This window comes from Haliotis rufescens, unplaced genomic scaffold (assembly GCF_023055435.1).
Source record: "Haliotis rufescens isolate VD_foot unplaced genomic scaffold, xgHalRufe1.0.p SCAF_6, whole genome shotgun sequence".
Lineage (NCBI taxonomy): Eukaryota > Metazoa > Mollusca > Gastropoda > Lepetellida > Haliotidae > Haliotis > Haliotis rufescens.
The window spans coordinates 8,124,341-8,146,049 of record NW_025964334.1 but is presented as its reverse complement, the minus strand read 5'-3'; the positions used below and the strand labels follow the sequence as shown (position 1 = coordinate 8,146,049).

The 21,709-nt window shown below is 41.3% G+C and overlaps 1 protein-coding gene across 2 annotated transcripts; it reads left to right on the top strand.

Moving 5' to 3' along the window:
- Positions 1-1,747: 1,747 nt before the first annotated feature.
- LOC124143965 (procathepsin L-like) lies at positions 1,748-19,376 on the top strand. Of its 2 annotated transcripts, none has more exons than XM_046513139.2 (8): positions 1,748-1,850; positions 9,943-10,070; positions 12,422-12,527; positions 13,276-13,422; positions 14,115-14,238; positions 15,321-15,421; positions 16,753-17,027; positions 18,835-19,376. In XM_046513139.2, the coding sequence occupies exons 2-8, from the start codon at positions 9,943-9,945 to the stop codon at positions 18,932-18,934; spliced, it is 981 nt and encodes a 326-aa protein (XP_046369095.2). In that variant the 5' UTR covers positions 1,748-1,850; the 3' UTR covers positions 18,935-19,376. The 2 variants fall into 2 exon arrangements, with proteins under 2 accessions (XP_046369095.2, XP_046369094.2); XM_046513138.2 differs by lacking the exon at positions 1,748-1,850 and adding an exon at positions 9,130-9,234.
- Positions 19,377-21,709: the final 2,333 nt, after the last annotated feature.

The window sequence follows — 21,709 nt, the reverse complement described above, 5'->3', positions numbered from 1 at the left end:
ATTGTCAAAGAGAAATCTGAATTCACCAATTTCCTAAAGTCTATGATGTATTTAACTGTGTACGAGAAAAGGCAAAAAGAAGCAAAGTGGTGGTTTAACAGTTCTTATCAAACATTTCTTCCTGGTTAACGATCTTATATACCGAATTTGTGATCGGTTTGAGGCCACTGATGTATTAGTGGTTTGCACATCACGATTAGGATTGCAAAAAGATATCAATATGTTTTTTGTATATGTATCACCAGAAGGTTCACCTGTACATAACGCCAGGGATACTGACGGTATCTGACTGTTTGACTATATTGAACATGTTATCAGCTCCCTCCCGAATCACAATACCCTATTTGGGGGGAGGGTAATGGGAGAATGAGAGACTTTCTTGATTTTATTCCAAATGACAACCTTCACATACAAAGTTCCAGTGAAGACTATCCGTCAAACAGCTTTGAAATGCCAAGAAAAACTCGAGGTAAGATATCTTACAACAATTATGCAATCACACTCTTTATGGTTGATTATTGCCAAATCGTTCTAAACTTATACAGGTCTTTTATGTCCGTTTCATTGTGTTCACACTGTACTAGCTCACGGCGTGTTATTAACGAGAAATGTGACAGTTTGTTACATTTCACACGGTCACATTGTCCACGTAGCACATGTAAGCGTGTATAAATACAATCTCATTAAAATCAGATCTTAGTTTCCCCTTCCGCTTAACAAAGATCTGAGGACATCACATTACGGGTCACGTCAGAACGACCTCTCGCGAACTTTGACCGATCAATGAAATGACTGACAAGAAATCGACATTAGCCAATCAGAAGGCAGCTTTCTCGAGCTTTACGACACTAGTTTCAAACTGGTGACTACGCTTCGAAACATTGTTTGACGTATTCTCGGTTAAAAAAATTTAAAACTGATAAAAAGAACATTCTGGAATGGCTTACAGATATCCTAGATTGTATGGATATAATCATAAAACCGCTCATACCAAAAGACGTTAAAATGGTACTTGTTGTTACCCTGCCTTGGGCTCGGTATTAAATGGCCCAAACCAAGACTGGTCGGCTGCGACCGTCATGGTTTATTCTCCTTCCAGTGTTTTATTGTACGATAAACAACTCCCACTCGTCATGTGTTTCTTAAATAGAACACATATGTAACTTGATGTAAAACGTGAAATTATATTAAAACATTTAACTTACTTGAACGATACAATATTTTCACGAAGTATTAAATTTACATTGCCAAACATTACAAACAATTAACATTGTATACATCAATGTATTGCCATGTACAACCGTACTACAGGGGGGCATGGGTGGCCCAGTCGTCTAAGGCGCCGCGATTCGCTGTGCAGAGTTGCGTCCCTTGGGCACGCCAGAAACCTATGATTGTGGGTTCGAATCCCGGTTCGCCCTGATTATGTTTCTAGGTTTGTCAGCACCATACCCGTGCTCGTGGGTTTCACCGAAGTGGTAAACGTCTGAGACCTGCATCACTTCGGACTTTCCTCCCACATTAAGCTGACACGCCGTGATGTAACTTGAATGCTGTTAAAAGCGGCGTTAAACCCAACTCACTCACTCACTTATACAACAATGTATGCGCTCATTGATCATTCCCCAAAAATAGCATTTACACGATAAGGACAAACTCGCTCCATTACAAATATTCAGAAATTTGAGAAAAAATACGGAGAGATAAAGGTGTACCAGATGACCTTATTTTCCTACTTCTGAGATAAGGAAGAGGCCACGTTTTCCTCCCAGGTGCTGTATTTAAAAGTTGGACTTATTTTGTAAACATAACTCACAACAGACAGTCAGGGATTGCAGACACTATCTAAGGTGAGGCTCTTACCATTCTAACCTAATAATACCACAAGGTAAATAACTCCCCATGTGGTACTACGTAAACAGGTGGTGATGAAAAAATCATAAATGTATTATGAAGTACATACATATTTCATATATATATTAGATATAATATTCTAGGTCATATAGAACAGTCTGCTTTCTGATATACCAGAAAAGAAAAATATGTATACATACAAAACAAATATAGATAAATTCTGATAGCCCCCGGTTTATCACTTGACAAACGGGTATATTTGGAAAATACAATTGAAGGTAAAATAGCGATGCTTTTTGGGGTAGGAATACAAACTGGATTATATATGGTCTATCGTGTATAAAAACAGTCAGATGAGTGGTCTAACCAACCTAACTGTCCAATCTTTGTGTCAAGAGTCGCTGCTGGTTGATCTACACCCATGACATCCGTCAGGTTATTATTATCATGACGACTAACACCAGGGATAGCCATCCAGGGTCGTGACTTTTTCTTAAATTTGCTTGAAATTCTGACATTTTGTTGCTTCGTCTGTTACATGGCAGTGTAATGTGTTATTAAACAATGATTGAAACGATATTACATTGTTTCTGTTGAGATTCAGTAGACGTTCATTGCATTCTATTTGGACAATGATTAGTTGTCAGGAATGTAGCATGGATGGATGTCCTATTCCACAAACTATATATATATATTACTCATACTTATAATGCATCAGTTGTTCACGTGTAGATTTTGTCTTTTCTGTTTCGAATTTTTGGTGACCCAATACAAGATGCCGGTCCAACATGTGTCAAGCGTTTTAAAATCATGTAGAATATTCTATGATGTTTTTACTGACACTGTGATCATCCAGTTATATCATGTTAGTGGTATGGCCCTGTACGTTTCCCATCCGACAAATTTAACTTACCTGATTTCTCAATGTTTTATATAGTAGCTAAATTGAGCAAAAACTCCGATGCTATTTTCATTCATATGCTGTTAGGAGTTGTCAGTCCGGTGTGTCTACAGGTACTTACCCATGTTATCCCTCTCATGTATGCAATTGTCGTTATTGTTAATCCTCCACTGTTACTCCTCCACCTACAATATATATTCTGTACAATGTCCCTCATTCAGTCTTGCTTGACAACGGTATAAGGATCTATACCGAAACGTCGCTTTTTACATTATTAAAAAAGTTGTTATCCATAAATTGTGTCTACTTTGAAAACACAAGAATGCTTGACAAAAGAGACCATTTAACTCGGTAATAGAACATTTTCAGAATTAAGCTTTTTGTTTTCTTTTTTTATTTTGGGGGGCGGGGAAGAGGAGTAGAGGGATAAGGAATTAAGCCAGGGTCAGTGTCTTCTGAAGTTAAAAAAAAAAGATTAGAAAAGATTTCTTTTGATTTTGGATTCAGAAGAGAAATACCGTTTATTCTTTTGGGGATCAATCACGTATTCTTATTTTGATATCATCCAATCAACGGACATTTAGACATTAACTGCTTGATTCTCTGCATAGTGTATCATTTGAGTACAGCAGCAAGCAAGAGTCAAGGGGTGTAGAGATTATTAACTGTTGATGTTGTTCTACTGTAACCAGGCAGGGCAAGATATGTCAGTTAAATGGGTTGGCAAAACTGACAAACAAGAATATATACACATGCACAAAAGTTAAGCGCCACCATATTTATAGTCTCTTGATTTCACGTGTGGGAATCAGAAATACGAAATATGATGATGTATGACTGAATTAGGCTTCCATAGTTTCATGAACCCAAATTTGTCCAGATACCACAAGGAAAGCGTGCTTTACGTGTTGCTGCAGTTCCCCTACCCTATAAATAGTGAAATTCAAGTTTCAGACACGTGGTTGCATTTTGCTCCTGTGTGAGATTCCCCTTCCAATAGAGGTTGAAAATCAGCCATGGTGAGGAGAATGTCAACGAACGCTGAAAGATGGCAAGTGATAGGCATGAAAAATGCTGGCATGTCATGCAGGGCCATTGCAAGACAAATGGGTCGTCATCACAATGTTATCATTCGTTTGATTGTCAAACATGGTCAAACAGGCATAGGTCAATGACAGGCATAGGTCTGGTAGGCCAAGAAAGACCTCTAACAGAGGATAGACGTCTTTTCAGGATAGTCAGACGAAATCCATTTGCCACTTCAACAGATTTAAGACTGCAGTGGATTACCCATCAGAGACGATGACCGTAAGGCGTCGCCTCAGAGCGGCTGGTTATTACGCCAGAAGACCAGTAAAACGTCCTCAACTGACTGAGAGGCACATGCGGAATCGTCTGATATGGTGTCGTGCCCGTAGTCGATGGAACTTGGCCAACTGGAGAAGGATCCATTGGTCTGACGAGTGTCGAATGCTGCTACGAACTGTTGATGGTCGAATACGTGTTTGGAGGCAACGTACACTCGTTTTGCACCAAGGCACATCCAGAAAACCTTAGCATGTGGCGGGGGGTCTGTCATGATATGGGGTTGTGTTTCCTTCGGCTGCAAACTTCCGCTGGTGACAATTCGTGGAAACCTGAATGGCCAACAATACCAAGAAGCCGTTCTTCGTCCAGTGGTAGTCCCTCATTTTGACAACCATCCTCTTCAGACAAGACCTGTTTACATGGACGACAATGCTAGACCACACAGATCTCGGGCAGTTTTGGCTTATTTGCGTCAAGAAGCTATTGACACTCTTCCTTGGCCGGCCTGTAGTCCAGGTCTTAATCCGATTGAGCATCACTGGGACATTCTTGGCCGGAAAATCAGACATCGTGATCCCCAAGTTCAAAATCTCGCTGGACTTGAAGCCGCACTTCATGAAGAATGGATACGTTTGCCTCAATGACGTGTAACGAGTATGAGGCGTAGGGTTGAAGCTGTGGTCAATGTCCGTGGATCATACACACGTTACTGACGTTTCTGTCTTGCAATAGACTCTGCACTCCCTGGGGTGTCTATGTGACACCTGATATGGTCTGCTGATATCATGACAGTTACATGACAAAAAAATGTTTTTCAATGTTTTCTAATCTTTCAATTTCTGGTCATCGGTAAAATTCCTTTCTTCTCATATTCGTTTGGAACACAAGATAACCTTGCTTTGGGACAACTTTTGCATCACATCCATAATAGTCATCATTAAGTAACAAAAGTAACAGCTCACAAATATTGTGGGTGGCGCTTAACTTTTGTGCATGTGTATAGATACACATTCGGTTCGACACACGTTTACATTTTGAAAATGTTTAGAATCTAAAACGTTTGAGTTATAAACTGTTCTAAACAGGTTTCGGATGCAAACATGTTTAGGGTTCAAGACGCGGTAAACTATTGGACATGGATTAAACGTCTGTTACAGTATAGCTTCATATTAGACGTATTCTGTGGTGGAGGGAGGGTCCACGACTGTTGAAAGGACAGGGGTCATAGATGATGACTAATTACTAGGTAAGATAATTATAAGGCTCGGGTACAGTGAAACAGTTTGAGTTCATGGTCGTGTATTGGCAATCTCATGTTCGGCTATTTCCGTCAAGTCTGGAAGAAAAGACTGTGCCAGCACCCTCTGGTGGCAGATTGCTGTATTAGCACCGTCGCCTACAGAAAATCCCAAGCCCACTTTTGTCACATATACTTGGAATATTTGTCGTAACAAGTCTGCATTTTGTAACCTACATTCTTATTGTACATATACTCTTTTTTTTAAATACTGTTACTAGTGGATCCACTAAACAGTTTTCATACATAACAAGGAGAGATCACACAACAATTTAAAAGCAATTTAATACTGGCAGTCTAATCAAGCCTCATGTTATTCACAAACAGCAATAGCAAGTATCAATCCCACTAATAACAGTCTTACTTATGCAGGAACTAACTCATAACCTTTTAATATGACACTCTTAACCACCTTGTAATCAAAGCTCTGCCCAATGGATAAAGCTGCATAATCGTCCTGAGCTTTGCCTATTAGAACACTCTGAATAAGTGGAGTCCATGCTTCTAACGGCCATTTTAAATTAGCAGCTAACTTTTCAAAGTGCAAAAAGGACTTGTCTACCTCGTTTTCCTGAAAGGGGGTATAAGTTTTACAAATTTTGCCACATCAAATCCCTTCTCCTTCTCACCAGTTAGACTCTGCTGCTTTATCTTAAGTTCTAGCACTAATTTCTGAATATCTAATTGCCTAGATCTCAGTATGCTCGTCAATACATTCTGCTCAATATATTCAGCTCAATACGCCCAGTTCAGTACATTCTGGTCAATACATTCTGGTCACTACATTCAGCTCAATACATTCTGGTCACTACATTCAGTTCATTACATTCTGGTCAATACGCCCAGTTCAGTACATTCTGGTCAATACATTCTGGTCAATACATTCTGGTCAATACATTCAGCTCAATACATTCTGGTCACTACATTCTGGTCAATACATTCTGGTCAATACATTCTGGTCAATACATTCAGTTAAATACATTCAGTTCATTACATTCTGGTCACTACATTCAGCTCAATACATTCTGGTCACTACATTCTGGTCAATACATTCTGGTCAATACATTCTGGTCAATACATTCTGGTCAATACATTCAGTTAAATACATTCAGTTCATTACATTCTGGTCAATACATTCAGCTCAATACATTCTGGTCACTATATTCTGGTCAATACATTCTGGTCAATACATTCTGGTCAATACATTCAGTTAAATACATTCAGTTCATTACATTCTGGTCAATAAATTCTGGTCACTACATTCAGCTCAATACATTCTGGTCATTACATTCTGGTCAATACATTCTGGTCAATACGTCCAGTTCAGTACATTCTGGTCAATACATTCTGGTCACTACATTCTGGTCACTACATTCAGCTCAATACATTCTGGTCACTACATTCAGTTCATTACATTCTGGTCAATACGCCCAGTTCAGTACATTCTGGTCAATACATTCAGGTCAATACATTCTGGTCAATACATTCAGCTCAATACATTCAGTTCATTACATTCAGCTCAATACGCCCAGTTCAGTACATTCTGGTCAATACATTCTGGTCAATACATTCTGGTCAATACATTCAGCTCAATACATTCAGTTCATTACATTCTGGTCAATACGCCCAGTTCAGTACATTCTTGTCAATACATTCTGGTCAATACATTCTGGTCAATACATTCAGCTCAATACATTCCGTTCATTACATTCTGGTCAATACGCCCAGTTCAGTACATTCTGGTCAATACATTCTGGTCAAAACATTCTGGTCAATACATTCTGGTCAATACATTCAGCTCAATACATTCTGGTCAATACATTCTGGTCAATACATTCAGCTCAATACATTCTGGTCAATACATTCAGCTCAATACATTCTGGTCAATACATTCTGGTCAATACCTTCAGCTCATTACATTCTGGTCAATACATTCAGCTCAATACATTCAGCTCAATACATTCTGGTCAACACATTCAGCTCAATACATTCAGCTCAATACATTCTGGTCAATACATTCAGCTCAATACATTCAGCTCAATACATTCTGGTCAATACATTCCAGTCAATACATTCTGGTCAATACATTCTGGTCAATACATTCTGGTCAATACATTCTGGTCAGTACATTCTGGTCAATACATTCAGTTCAATACATTCTGGTCAATACATTCTGGTCAATACATTCAACTCAATACATTCTGGTCAATACATTCTGGTCAATACATTCAGTTCAATACATTCAGTTCATTACATTCTGGTCAATACATTCAGGTCAATACATTCTGGTCAACACATTCAGCTCAATACATTCAGCTCAATACATTCTGCTCAATACATTCAGCTCAATACATTCAGCTCAATAGATTCTGGTCAATACATTCTGGTCAATACATTCAACTCAATACATTCAACTCAATACATTCTGGTCAATACATTCAGCTCAATACATTCTGGTCAATACATTCTGGTCAATATATTCAGGTCAATACATTCTGGTCAATGCAGTCAGCTTAATACATTTAGCTCAATACATTGTGGTCAATACATTCAGCTCAATACATTATGATCAATGCATTCACCTCAATACATTCTGGTCAATACATTCAGCTCAATACATTCTGGTCAATACATTCAGCTCAATACATTCTGGTCAATACATCCTGGTTAATACAACCAGTTCAGTACATTCTGGTCAATACATTCTGGTCAATACACCCAGTTCAGTACATTCTTGTCAATACATCAAGGCCAATAACTTCTGGTCAGTATGTCTAGATCATTACATTCTGGTCAGTACATCCCGGGCAAAATATTAAGGTCAATACATTCTGGTCCTTACATCAAGGCCAATGCATTCTGGTCAGTACATCCCGGGCAAAATATTAAGGTCAATACATTCTGGTCAGTACATCCCGGGCAAAATATTAAGGTCAATACCTTCTGATCAGTACATCTCGGGCAAAATATTAAGGTCAATACCTTCTGGTCAGTACTTCTCGGGCAAAATATTAAGGTCAATACCTTCTGGTCAGTACATCTCGGGCAAAATATTAAGGTCAATACATTCTGGTCAGTACATCTCGGGCAAAATATTAAGGTCAATACATTCTGGTCAGTACATCCAGGTCAATACATCTAGTTCAATCCATTCTGCTTAAGACCGCCTCCGTGGTCTTGTGGTAGAGCGTCCGCCCGGAGAGCGGAAGGTCAAGGGTTCGATTCCGGGCCGCGTCATACAAAAATACGTTAAAAGATTGTACTTGTTGTTACCCTGCCTGGCGCTCGGCATTAAGGGGCTAAAACAAGGACTGGTCGGCTCGGAGTCAGTATACTGTGTCTGAGTGGGGTATTCCTGTTAAACTGCGGCATGGTATCTCAGTGAGCTAGCAAAATAAATCGGCATCAGTCCCGACTAGTACAAGCAGCCACACACACACATACACGTGCATGCACGTCGCTATATAAGTGCAATAATCTTGGACGCGACGTTAAACCCAATTTCACCTCACCTCACCATTCTGCTTAATACATCCAGGTCACTGGATCCTGTTCAATACAGATATGTGCACAACCAATGTCTCGGTGATCTTGCTGATTACGTGTCACGGTGTTCCGATGGCGATTGCATGGTCAAGGCTCGAGCGCAGTGTACAGCTGAAAAGAAGTGCAGTCAATGGTCCATATCTCATCATCCCTTATCGCGAGTCATATGACTGCATTTTACTTATTGACTTCAATTCAAGTGGCATCAAATGACGCTCACACAAACCACATGTTTAAGACCATGTGAGCTATGGTGTAGATAACACCGTGTATATAACGGTTCTTGCCCCCACACCCGTCACTCCAGCCACCGTCCTCGCCCACCAAGGTAAGAGGTGATACGGGAGACATGGGAAGTGATACCTCCACGATCACGTGATGTGTAGTCTCCTACCATGTCAGATTGTCCAACTGAATGGTGTTTGTCTGAGGATGTCAGTAACATAATAATCATAGAAAACGTGTTTTAACTGTGACCATGTTCCTTATTATTTTGCGAGTGAGTGAATTGGGTTTTACGCCACATTTAGCACTATTCCGGCACTATCAAGGCCGGTGACACCAGAAAAGGGCTTCAAACCTTGTACCCTTGTCGGGAATCAACCTGTGTCTAGGCGTGACAAGCGAACGCTTTAACCAGAGGGCTACCCCATTGTACTTTTGACATTTTTTAAAAAAATTAAAATTTAACAATTTCAAATTTCAAATTCAAAATCTTTTCAGCAAACTGTTGCTTTGTTGAAGTGATTACCATATAGATACCATGTGCTGACTGCATTTAAAATGCATTTCCGATGTCACACCGTACCGGAAGGCAGTTCAGGCTGAGTGAGTGAGTTTGATTTTACGCCGCATATAGCAATATTCCGGGGGACACCGGAAATGGGCTTTACAAATTTACACATTGTACCCATGTCGGGAATCGAACCCGGGTCTTCGGCGTGACGAGCGAACACTTTAACCACAAGGCTACCCGACCGCCCCTTCGTGTTCTGAGGAAAACATTTTAATTAATCAACATGTTTTACCATTGTAGATGTTCCGCTTTGTCGTGGTTGCCCTGCTTGCTGCTGTTGCCGTCGCAGTAGATTTGAACAGAGAGTGGGCCATATTTAAGACCTCTTATAACAAGAATTACCTGACAGAGGAAAATGATGTTGTCAGGTGAGAGAATACCTTCATTTTTGTGAGGACCCTAAAACAAACCTAAAACAGCCAGTCTGTGACGAGTACGAGTAAACAAAAGTTTCCACGTTACCTTTTGCGTTTTCCGAAAAATCAAGATCGACGGAATTCTGTGCTGAGTGAGTGAGATGGGTTTAACCCTGCTTTAAACAGTAGTTCAGTAATATTACAGCGCATCAGCTTGCTTTGGCTTGAGGTGAGGTGAGGTGAAATTGGGTTTAACGTCGCGTCCATGATTATTGCACTTATATAGCGATGTGCATGTACGTGTGTGCGTGGCTACTTGAACTAGTCCGGACTGATACCGATTTATAGTGCTAGCTCACTGAGATATCATGCCGCAGTTTAACATGAATACCCCACTCAGACACAGTACACTGACTCCGAGCCGACCAGTCCTTGTTTTAGCCCCTTAATGCCGAGCGCCAGACAGGGTAACAACAAGTACCATCTTTAAACATCTTTTTGAATGACACGGCTGGGGATCGAACCCCGGACCTTCCGCTCTCCGGGCGGACGCTCTACCGCAAGACCACGGAGGCGGCTGGTGTGGCTTGAACACCCGAAGAAAATCAAAGCATTTACCACGGGTATGGGTGTGGTGCCGACAAACCTAGAAACATAATCAGGGCGAACCGAGTGCACAATGACACAACATACCTAATTATCTATATCTATCCCTCTGTGCCGATTACATGATAAACTTATGAAAGTTCAAAGCTGACACGGTATAAAGTACAGGGAAGCAGATAGCCGACGGTTTATAAACTGACACTGCACTATTGGTTGTCTAGAAACAAGCACTTGTTATATTTGGCGTTTATCTTTAAAGTGCGGGCTAGTTCACATGACACAATATTGTAATCTAAAACTGCGTCACAGATATTCATTCTGAGACAGTGCAGCCTCGTCAATCACGAAGAGTTATATTTTGGCTGGATGAACGAGTCCATAGTATAGTACAATCAACATCCCCTAAAGAAATCAACATCCGGTTCGTACACTGCGGTGCAGATGTCTGTCCATTCCATGATTTGCAAAGCATGTGTATCGTCAACTTGGTTGTCAACAGATATTTTCCAAATCTTTTCATGTTTTTAATCAAGGTGCTCGCGTAAGTTGATGCGCTTCGCGAAGTAAGACCCGTTTTATTACAACATATATCTTGATATCGATCAGATCGTCTTCACTGGGCTTCGTTTGAAGTAAATGCAAGTGATATGAGATGTGGAATCTGATTGGTCAATAGTTGGGACATAGAAGGGACATAACTCGTAACAGCCATCGGAGGCGCTACGATCGAGCCCAGACACTCCAGCCGAGTTCAGCAAGGGTGGAAACTTTACTTTAACAGTCGGTTAAGTCCTTTCTTCGGGAAGATGGACATTTCCACTGTAATCCCATGTCACGTGGTATACATGAAAGTGTTTCCAGCAGTGAGCACCCGAAAGCTGAGGTTTCCGGATTAACGGGGTCCGGATTGACGAGGTTTCACTGTATTCAGGATGATTCCTTTCCCTGTCGATAAGCTATCAAACAACGCCCTGTAAATAGTATCATAAATTTTTAAAAATTGAGATGTCATAAAGCATCATAAATAATATATTTTAAGAATGGACATATATTTGATCAACTTCGTGGTGCACGTAACACCTCTAACAAACGCTTCAGATCAGTTTAGATCCGAATGTTATTGCAGTCATCAGAAGCAAGGTTTAGGCCTAGTTCTACCACACTTAAGCAAAACCATTGTGCTGCCAGCAGCTGTGATTGGATGATAGTGTGAGAGTGGGATGTGCTTTAAATGTACATCCATAAAGTTATCAAATCCGACATTGGTTTTATTACTATGATATATTTATAATATTGACCTTTTTATGTTTAATTAAACAGTGACACTTAATGTGTCGACCTAATTTCAAGTTGGTGCCATTTGGTACAGAATCGTTGTTGTATGGTGTGTTTGGCAACCTTATTTAATTTAAGCCCGTGAAGATCCGGTGTAGAATAGGTCTTCAGCAACCCATGCTTGCCGTAAATTGCGACTGTGCTTGTCGTAAGAGGCGACTAACGGGATCGGGTGGTCAGACTCGCTGACTTGGTTGAAGCATGTCATCGATCCAAATTGCGTGGATCGATGCTCATGATATCAATCACTGGATTGTCTGGTCCGGACTCGATTATTTAGAGACCGCCGTCATATAGCTGAGTGCGGCGTCAAACAACACACCAACATGTTTCACGGATATTAAGGCCGCAGCACGATTGTCCTTGTCGTTAACACGAGCCTGTGTTTTACCATTCCTTGAGTTGTCTCCCTTGTATTTCAGACGCATGGTCTGGGAGAACAATGTGAAGTACATCCAGACTCACAACCTGGAGGCTGATAGAGGGCTGCACACCTACAGACTCGGGGTCAACGAGTACGCAGACCTGGTGGGTTGACATCCAAGGGGAACTGTTCATCCATGTCATATGGTTCAGGGGTGTCTGAGGGGCGGGTGCTACCGGTAGGGCAGAACAGGTTTACCCTGGCGAACACCTGGTGTCATCACATATTTTCAGTAATCCATCCATAGAAGTTTACCACGAAACCCACGGGCATGATGGTGACAAACCTAGAAACACAATCGGGATTCGAGCCCATGAGCAAAGGTTACGCGTACGCCCAAGGGACGCAACTCTGCAGAGCCAATTGCGGCACCTTAGACTACTGGACCACCCATGTCTAAATGACCCGTGAAGATTCCGGTGTAGAATAGGTCTTCACCAACCCATACTTGCCGTAAAAGGCGACCATGCTTGTCGTAAAAGGCGACTAACGGGATCGGGTGGTCAGGCTCGCTGACTTGGTTGATACATGTCATCGATCCCAATTGCGTGGATCGTTGCTCATGATGTCAATCACTGGATTGTCTGGTCCAGACTCGATTATTTTACAGACCGCCGTCATATAGCTGGAATATTGCTGAGTGCGGCGTTAAACAACAAACAAACAAACATGCCCAAGTGTGATTTGACTTAACGCCGCTTAACATTAGTTACGTTATATGGCAATGGGTTAGAGGAATGGTAGACATTTAGGCTGAAGACGTGTGTTACTTTGGTGAAAGCCACAAGTATGGTCTGGTGCTGACAAACCAAGGATTGTAATGAACTAATAACGCCATGTATTCCCTCTCAGACTACGGAGGAGTTTGTGAAGCAGATGAACGGCCTCCGGATGGCCAACACCACAGGTGGCGCCACCTTCCTGCCCCCCAGTGTCGGAGATCCCCCGGCCGAGGTTGACTGGAGGACCAAGGGATACGTCACAGAGATCAAGAACCAGGTAGGCCTACCTTAACATAAATACATACCCCATGTATTACGACTTTGATGAAAACAGCCTACGTGGGCTAGTGGATAGAGTGTCGGCCTGGAGAGCGGAAGGTCGGGGGGTCGATTCTCTGGCCGCGTAATACCAAAATACGTTAATATACTTGTTGTTACGCTGCCTGACGCTTTCAGGGGATAAAACAAGGCCTGTTCGGCTCGGAATCAGTATAATGTGTTTGAATGATTTATCCGTTAAACTGCAGCATGGTAGCTTAGCATATAAAACGGGCGTAAGTCCGGACTGGTCCAAGAAACCACACACACCAAACACGCACGGACGCACGCACGCACGCTCACACACACACATAGTTATAGGTGTGGTGCTGACAAACTAAGAATCCTAAGAATCACACAATCATTAGATGATGACACTACGAAGGGACGCAACTCTCGTCATATGTCATTTGTCTTGTCACTTTGTTTGTGGAAAAGCAAAACATGTAAACAGCTAAATTTATTCCGATGAATTCATATACACCCAGAAAGAAACTCACTGAGGAACTGACAAGATGTTGAAGTGACAGTTGATATAACGAAAGCATTAGCCACAAGGCTATCCCACCGCTTCAAGAATCGTGAAGAAAAATAGAAACATAGGACATATTTGGATTTGTCATGGCTTTTACTAGTGACCTTCACCTTCAGCTTGCGTGCGGATCCTGCTGGGCGTTCTCCGCCACCGGCTCCCTGGAAGGACAACACTTCAAGAAGAATGGAAAACTCGTGTCTCTGTCGGAGCAGAACCTGGTCGACTGCTCCAAGCCTGAAGGTACTGCAAGATTGTGAGTGAGTGAGTGAGTGAGTGAGGAGTGAGTGAGTGAGTGGCTCCCTGGAAGGACAACACTTCAAGAAGAATGGAAAACTCGTGTCTCTGTCGGAGCAGAACCTGGTCGACTGCTCCAAGCCTGAAGGTACTGCAAGATTGTGAGCGAGGAAGTGAGTGAGTGAGGAGTGAGTGAGTGAGTGAGTGAGTGAGTGAGTGAGTGGCTCCCTGGAAGGACAACACTTCAAGAAGAATGGAAAACTCGTGTCTCTGTCGGAGCAGAACCTGGTCGACTGCTCCAAGCCTGAAGGTACTGCAAGATTGTGAGTGAGTGTGTGTGTGAGTGAGCGAGTGAGTGAGTGAGCAGTATTTCAGTTATATCACGGTGTGTCAACTTGATATTGGAGGGACTCTGGTAGCCTTAGATGTTTGTTTATTGGATTAAAACAAACGAGCAGGGCATGGTGCTGACAAACCAAGAATCATAAAGGGGACGCAACTCTGTAAGCGTCGTGAGGAGAGTTTAATGAAGGATAAAGAACATAATTCCTCCAGTTTTGAGACATTCCCACGCGCAAAGACTTACCTGGTGAAATGTCAGTCTCACTGTGACACGAATCACAAAGCTGGTGATGCGACGGAGTTCGTCAAGGCGACTGCTTTTGCACTCATCGAGGGGTACACGAGGGGTAACGAATATTTTACAACCCATGCTTGGGCAATGGAGGCTTGTTCCGGAATTACACGAGGGGTAACGAATATTTTACAACCCATGCTTGGGCAATGGAGGCTTGTTCCGGAATTACACGAGGGGTAACGAATATTTTATAACCCATGCTTGGGCAATGGAGGCTTGTTCCGGAATTACACGAGGGGTAACGAATATTTTACAACCCATGCTTGCCGTAAGAGGCGACTAACGGGATCGGGTGGTCAGGGTCGCTGGTCCAAATTGCGTAGACCGATGCTCAAGATATCAATCACTGGGTTGTGTGTTCCAGGTTCGATTATTATCATATAGTTGGAATATTTCTGAGTGTGACGTTAAACAACAAACAAACAAACAAGACTGTTAATACATGTTCCAGGAAACCATGGCTGTGGGGGCGGTCTGATGGATTTCGCCTTTGAGTACATAAAGGTCAACGAAGGCATCGACACTGAAACGTCGTACGCTTACAAAGCAAGGGTGAGATAACTGATGACTCCTGGTGTACCGAATAATACTGTTGTATCGAATAATACTGTTGTATCGAATAATACCATCACGAAGATTATTTTAATCTTAATATATTCCGTGATCCTGGTTATGTCTTAATCTATATTATATTATTATTTGGAAGTAATACGGGTCATCATTTATTTAATGAGGTGAGGTGAAATTGGGTTTAACGTCGCGTCCAAGATTATTACACTTATATAGCGACGTGCATGTACGTATGTGTTTGTGGGGGTATTGATGTTAATCTGCGGCATGGTATCTCAGTGAGCTAGCACTATAAATCGGCATCAGTCCGGACTAGTACAAGCAGCCACACAAACACACACACGTACATGCACGTCGCTATATAAGTGCAATAATCTTGGACGCGACGTTAAATCCCATTTCACCTCACCTCACCTCAGAAAAAGATCAATAATAAACTACGCCATAAAGGGAACTTTTGCCATTTTTTGTCCATCTCGTGTCCTGAAGCTGTCACTTCCAGATTGTCACGCAAGACAAGAAAGTACAAATATCATCTGTATATCTATATAAGATTAATAATGTCACGAAACGTGAATACCGTATTTCCTTTATTAAATGCGCACCTCTACGTGGGCATGGGAAAAGGTTTAGAAATAAGAATTAGATTGGCAGCAGATAATTATTTCTCTCTATTACATTTGAATGCTACTTAGTGTACTAAACCTCTCGTCGTTGATCCGAAGGAATAAGGGTTGCCCCTTTATTCAGTGCGTGAATGAGTGAGTATGGTTTTACAACGCTTATCGCAATATTTCAGTTATATCAATCAGTCTGGGGATCCCACCGTCCCCGCTTAAATAAGAACCGGGTCTAAATGTAAACTGAAGTTAATGGATATTCATCGTTTAGCTCTTCTGATTTTAGGTACATACGTATTAAACGGGAGCTTTTCGGGGCCATTTTTTGCTTTTTAATCTTTTTCTTGAAATTTCAAGATACCAAGTTGAAATTTCAGGATACATACTAAATATAAATTTCAAGATAATTATCTTGAAATTTCAAGATACCATGTTAAAATTTCAAGGTACTAGGTTGAAACTTCAAGATGCTATGTTGAAATTTCAAGATACTAAGTTGAAATCTCAAGATTCAATGTTGAAATTTAAAGATAATATGTTGATTTTTAACTTGAAATTTCAACTTAATATCTCGAAATTTCAACATAGCATCTTGAAATTTCAAGAAAAGAGGGAAAAACCAAGTGGCCCTAAAAGGCTTCCGCATATTAAGGTTCAGTCCGTGTAACCTCAATGCTTCATCTGACGTTCCAGGACGACAGGTGCAGATTCAAGAGAGCCGATGTTGGTGCCACCGATACAGGCTTCACGAACATCCAGCGCGGTAGCGAGGCTGATCTTAAGAATGCCGTTGCCACGGTTGGCCCGATCTCCATCGGCATCGACGCAAGTCGCCCCACCTTCCGTCTGTACAAGAGCGGCGTCTACGACGACCCGTCGTGTAGCTCAACGCATCTCGACCACGGCGTTTTGGCTGTTGGTTACGGCAGCACCAGCGAGGGTGTGGACTACTGGCTTGTCAAGAACAGGTGATTAGTTTTGATCAGTAGGGTAGTGCTATTGTTTGTATGTACCAGGCAATATATTTGGAATAATGTGTCGTCTCTGAAAATATTGGACTCAGCTTCTTTTAGAAGCTTTCAATATTGGCCGAACATTTTCGATTTTCTAAAAGAAAACAACTTGTGTTTACATTGTTGTCTATATTGCTGTTTTCATCTGTTTACACCGCTGTCTTCATCCGTTTACATCGCCGTCTTCATCTGTTTACATCGCTGTCTTTATCTGTTTACATTGTTGTCTTCATCTGTTTATATCATTGTCCCTCGTCTGTTTACATCGCTGTCTTCATCTGTTTATATCATTGTCCCTCGTCTGTTTACATCTCTGTCTTCATCTGTTTACATCACTGTCTTCATCTGTTTACATCGCTGTCTTCATCTGTTTATATCATTGTCCCTCGTCTGTTTACATCGCTGTCTTCATCTGTTTACATCGATGTCTTCATCTGTTTACATCGCTGTCTTCATCTGTTTATAATCATTGTCCCTCGTCTGTTTACATCACTGTCTTCATCTGTTTACATCACTGTCTTCATCTGTTTACATCGCTGTCTTCATCTGTTTATATCATTGTCCCTCGTCTGTTTACATCGCTGTCTTCATCTGTTTACATCGATGTCTTCATCTGTTTACATCGCTGTCTTCATCTGTTTACATAGCTGTCTTCATCTGTTTACATCAATGTCTTCATCTGTTTACATCACTGTCTTCATCTGTTTACACCACTGTCTTCATCTGTTTACATCACTGTCTTCATCTGTTTATATCACTGTCTTTATCTGTTTACATCGCTGTCTTCATCTGTTTATATCATTGTCCCTCGTCTGTTTACATCGCTGTCTTCATCTGTTTACATCACTGTCTTCATCTGTTTATATCACTGTCTTTATCTGTTTACATCGCTGTCTTCATCTGTTTATATCATTGTCCCTCGTCTGTTTACATCGCTGTCTTCATCAGTTTACACCACTGTCTTCATCTGTTTACATCACTGTCTTCATCTGTTTACATCGCTGTCTTCATCTGTTTACATCACTGTCTTCATCTGTTTACATCGCTGTCTTCATCTGTTTACATCACTGTCTTCATCTGTTTACATCACTGTCTTCATCTGTTTACATCGCTGTCTTCATATATCATTGTCCCTCGTCTGTTTACACCGCTGTCTTCATCTGTTTATATCATTGTCTTCATCTGTTGACATCGCTGTCTTTATCTATTTACACAGCTGTCTTTATCTGTTTACATCGCTGTCTTCATGTTTACATTGTTGTCTTCATCTGTTTACATCATGTCTTTATCTGTTTACTTTGCTGTCTTCATCTGTTTATATCATTGTCTTTATCTGTTTATATCATTGTCTTCATCTGTTTACATCGCTGTCTTCATCTGTTTACTTCACTGTCTTCATCTGTTTACATCGCTGTCTTCATCTGTTTACATGGCTGTCTTCATCTGTTTACATCGCTGTCTTCATCTGTTTACATCGATGTCTTCATCTGTTTACATGGCTGTCTTCATCTGTTTACATCGCTGTCTTCATCTGTTTACATCGATGTCTTCATCTGTTTACTTCACTGTCTTCATCTGTTTACATTGCTGTCTTCATCTGTTTACATGGCTGTCTTCATCTGTTTACATCGCTGTCTTCATCTGTTTACATCGATGTCTTCATCTGTTTACTTCACTGTCTTCATCTGTTTACATCGATGCCTCATCTGTTTACTTCACTGTCTTCATCTGTTTACATCGCTGTCTTCATCTGTTTTGTCAGCTGGGGAACATCCTGGGGAGACCAGGGATATCTCAAGATGTCCAGGAACAAGGACAACCAGTGTGGTATCGCCTCCCAGGCCAGCTACCCCATTGTGTAATGGACCCGTCCACGACGTGACATCATTTTAAAATCAGATTTATTACTCTGATACGACACCTTCTGACAAACCCTCCGTAGAAGCCCGCGCCATGTGTACCCAATTAAAACGATGGATGCATGAATACTTGATCGAAATGTCAGCTTTCTAAAACAACAGGATGTATCCATATCGAAATAACCTTGGATGTTAGTTCCTGAGATACAGAAATCAGAAATGCTCCGAATCCTTCTCTCTCGCCTACCGAGAATTTAGTCAACTCTACGCTGATTGGATGATTAGAATGTTCACGTGACACGACCTCCAATGAAGGGTTTGTCCGATCTTCTTGCAGAGAGACGACGTATCCTGTAACATATGAATGTAATGATACTGTATTTTGGTGAAATGATGTGTGTTATGTCAAATACAAGAATTGTTCAAAGATTTCAATGATTTATTTTGTGAACACAACGTAATCAATAAAATGTCAAAGATAGAAAGTGTTGGAATGGTTTGTAGTAACATGGACTCATATTAAGTGTCCATGGTAATAAGACTAACCGAAAGACTACCAAAATATGATAATGATGTGTCATCTGATTTAAAAGACTTCTGTAGTAAGTTTGACTAATCGGTTTTTGTGAAACACTTGTCAAAGAGAAATCTGAATTCACCAATTTCCTAAAGTCTATGATGTATTTAACTGTGTACGAGAAAAGGCAAAAAGAAGCAAAGTGGTGGTTTAACAGTTCTTATCAAACATTTCTTCCTGGTTAACGATCTTATATACCGAATTTGTGATCGGTTTGAGGCCACTGATGTATTAGTGGTTTGCACATCACGATTAGGATTGCAAAAAGATATCAATATGTTTTTTGTATATGTATCACCAGAAGGTTCACCTGTACATAACGCCAGGGATACTGACGGTATCTGACTGTTTGACTATATTGAACATGTTATCAGCTCCCTCCCGAATCACAATACCCTATTTGGGGGGAGGGTAATGGGAGAATGAGAGACTTTCTTGATTTTATTCCAAATGACAACCTTCACATACAAAGTTCCAGTGAAGACTATCCGTCAAACAGCTTTGAAATGCCAAGAAAAACTCGAGGTAAGATATCTTACAACAATTATGCAATCACACTCTTTATGGTTGATTATTGCCAAATCATTCTAAACTTATACAGGTCTTTTATGTCCGTTTCATTGTGTTCACACACTGTACTAGCTCACGGCGTGTTATTAACGAGAAATGTGACAGTTTGTTACATTTCACACGGTCACATTGTCCACGTAGCACATGTAAGCGTGTATAAATACAATCTCATTAAAATCAGATCTTAGTTTCCCCTTCCGCTTAACAAAGATCTGAGGACATCACATTACGGGTCACGTCAGAACGACCTCTCGCGAACTTTGATCGATCAATGAAATGACTGACAAGAAATCGACATTAGCCAATCAGAAGGCAGCTTTCTCGAGCTTTACGACACTAGTTTCAAACTGGTGACTACGCTTCGAAACATTGTTTGACGTATTCTCGATTAAAAAAATTTAAAACTGATAAAAAGAACATTCTGGAATGGCTTACAGATATCCTAGATTGTATGGATATAATCATAAAACCCGTAACTGTCGTTCGGAATACCCTCTGTTAAATATTTCGTGGTTGCATGATTAGAAAACACATTCCAACTGTCACTTTCATGATCTGGTAAGCGACGCTCTGATTGGTTGGATGAAAGGTCGTTCTGACGTGACCCGTAACGGGATGTCCTCAGATCTTTGTTTCGCGATAGCGAGAACTAAGATCTGATTTTAATGAGATTGGTATAATTGCTGTTACCTATATAACTAGGAATAGGAAGTAGGCATTTATATTATTTAGATTTGAGAGGAACGGATTTGTTTTGGAACAGTTGGCACAGCAGTCGAGTAGGTTGGTTGGTTGGTTGTTTTTCAACGCCATACAGCCTGGACCAGACAATCCAGTGATTGACATCATGAGCATCCATCTACGCAATTGAAATACGATGACATGCATCAACCATGTCAGCGAGCCCGACCACTGAACTATTTATGATCGTGTGTTCGAATCCCACATTCTTTCCTACTATCACCCTTAACGTGTCAGAATGTAATCGTTGCGACGGCCTCTGGTCTAGTGGTCCGCCCGGAGAGCGGAAGGTCCGGGGTTCGATCCCGGCCGCGTCATATCAAAAGACGTTAAAGGTGGTACTTGTTGTTACCCTGTCTGGCGCTCGACATTAAGGGGCTGAAACAAGGACTGGTTCGCTCGGAGTCAGTATACTGTGTCTGAGTGGGTTATTCATGTTAAACTTTGGCATGGTATCTCAGTACACTGTGTGCTTGCACGTCGCAAGAGAGTTAACTGACTTTAAAAGTCCAGTTTCCACCCTTGCCGAACTAGGCTGGTATTATGGAGTTAGATTTTGGCTGGACTAACGAGTCGAAATCGAAATCCGGTTCGTAAACTGTCATGCAGATTTCGGTCGATTGCAGGATTTGCAAAGCATGTGCACCGCCAACTCGTCAACAGATATTTTCCAAATCTCTTAATGTTTTTAATCAAGGTGCTCACATGATTTGATGCACTTCTGGATGTAAGACTCGGTTTAGATCTTGATTATCGATCAGATCGTCTTGACTGGGCGCCGCCGTTTTGTTTGAAGCAAATGCAAGCGATACGAGAGGTGGAATCTGATTGGTCAATAGGAGAGGCATAGAAGGGACATAACTCGTAACATCCGCTGGTGGCGCCACGAT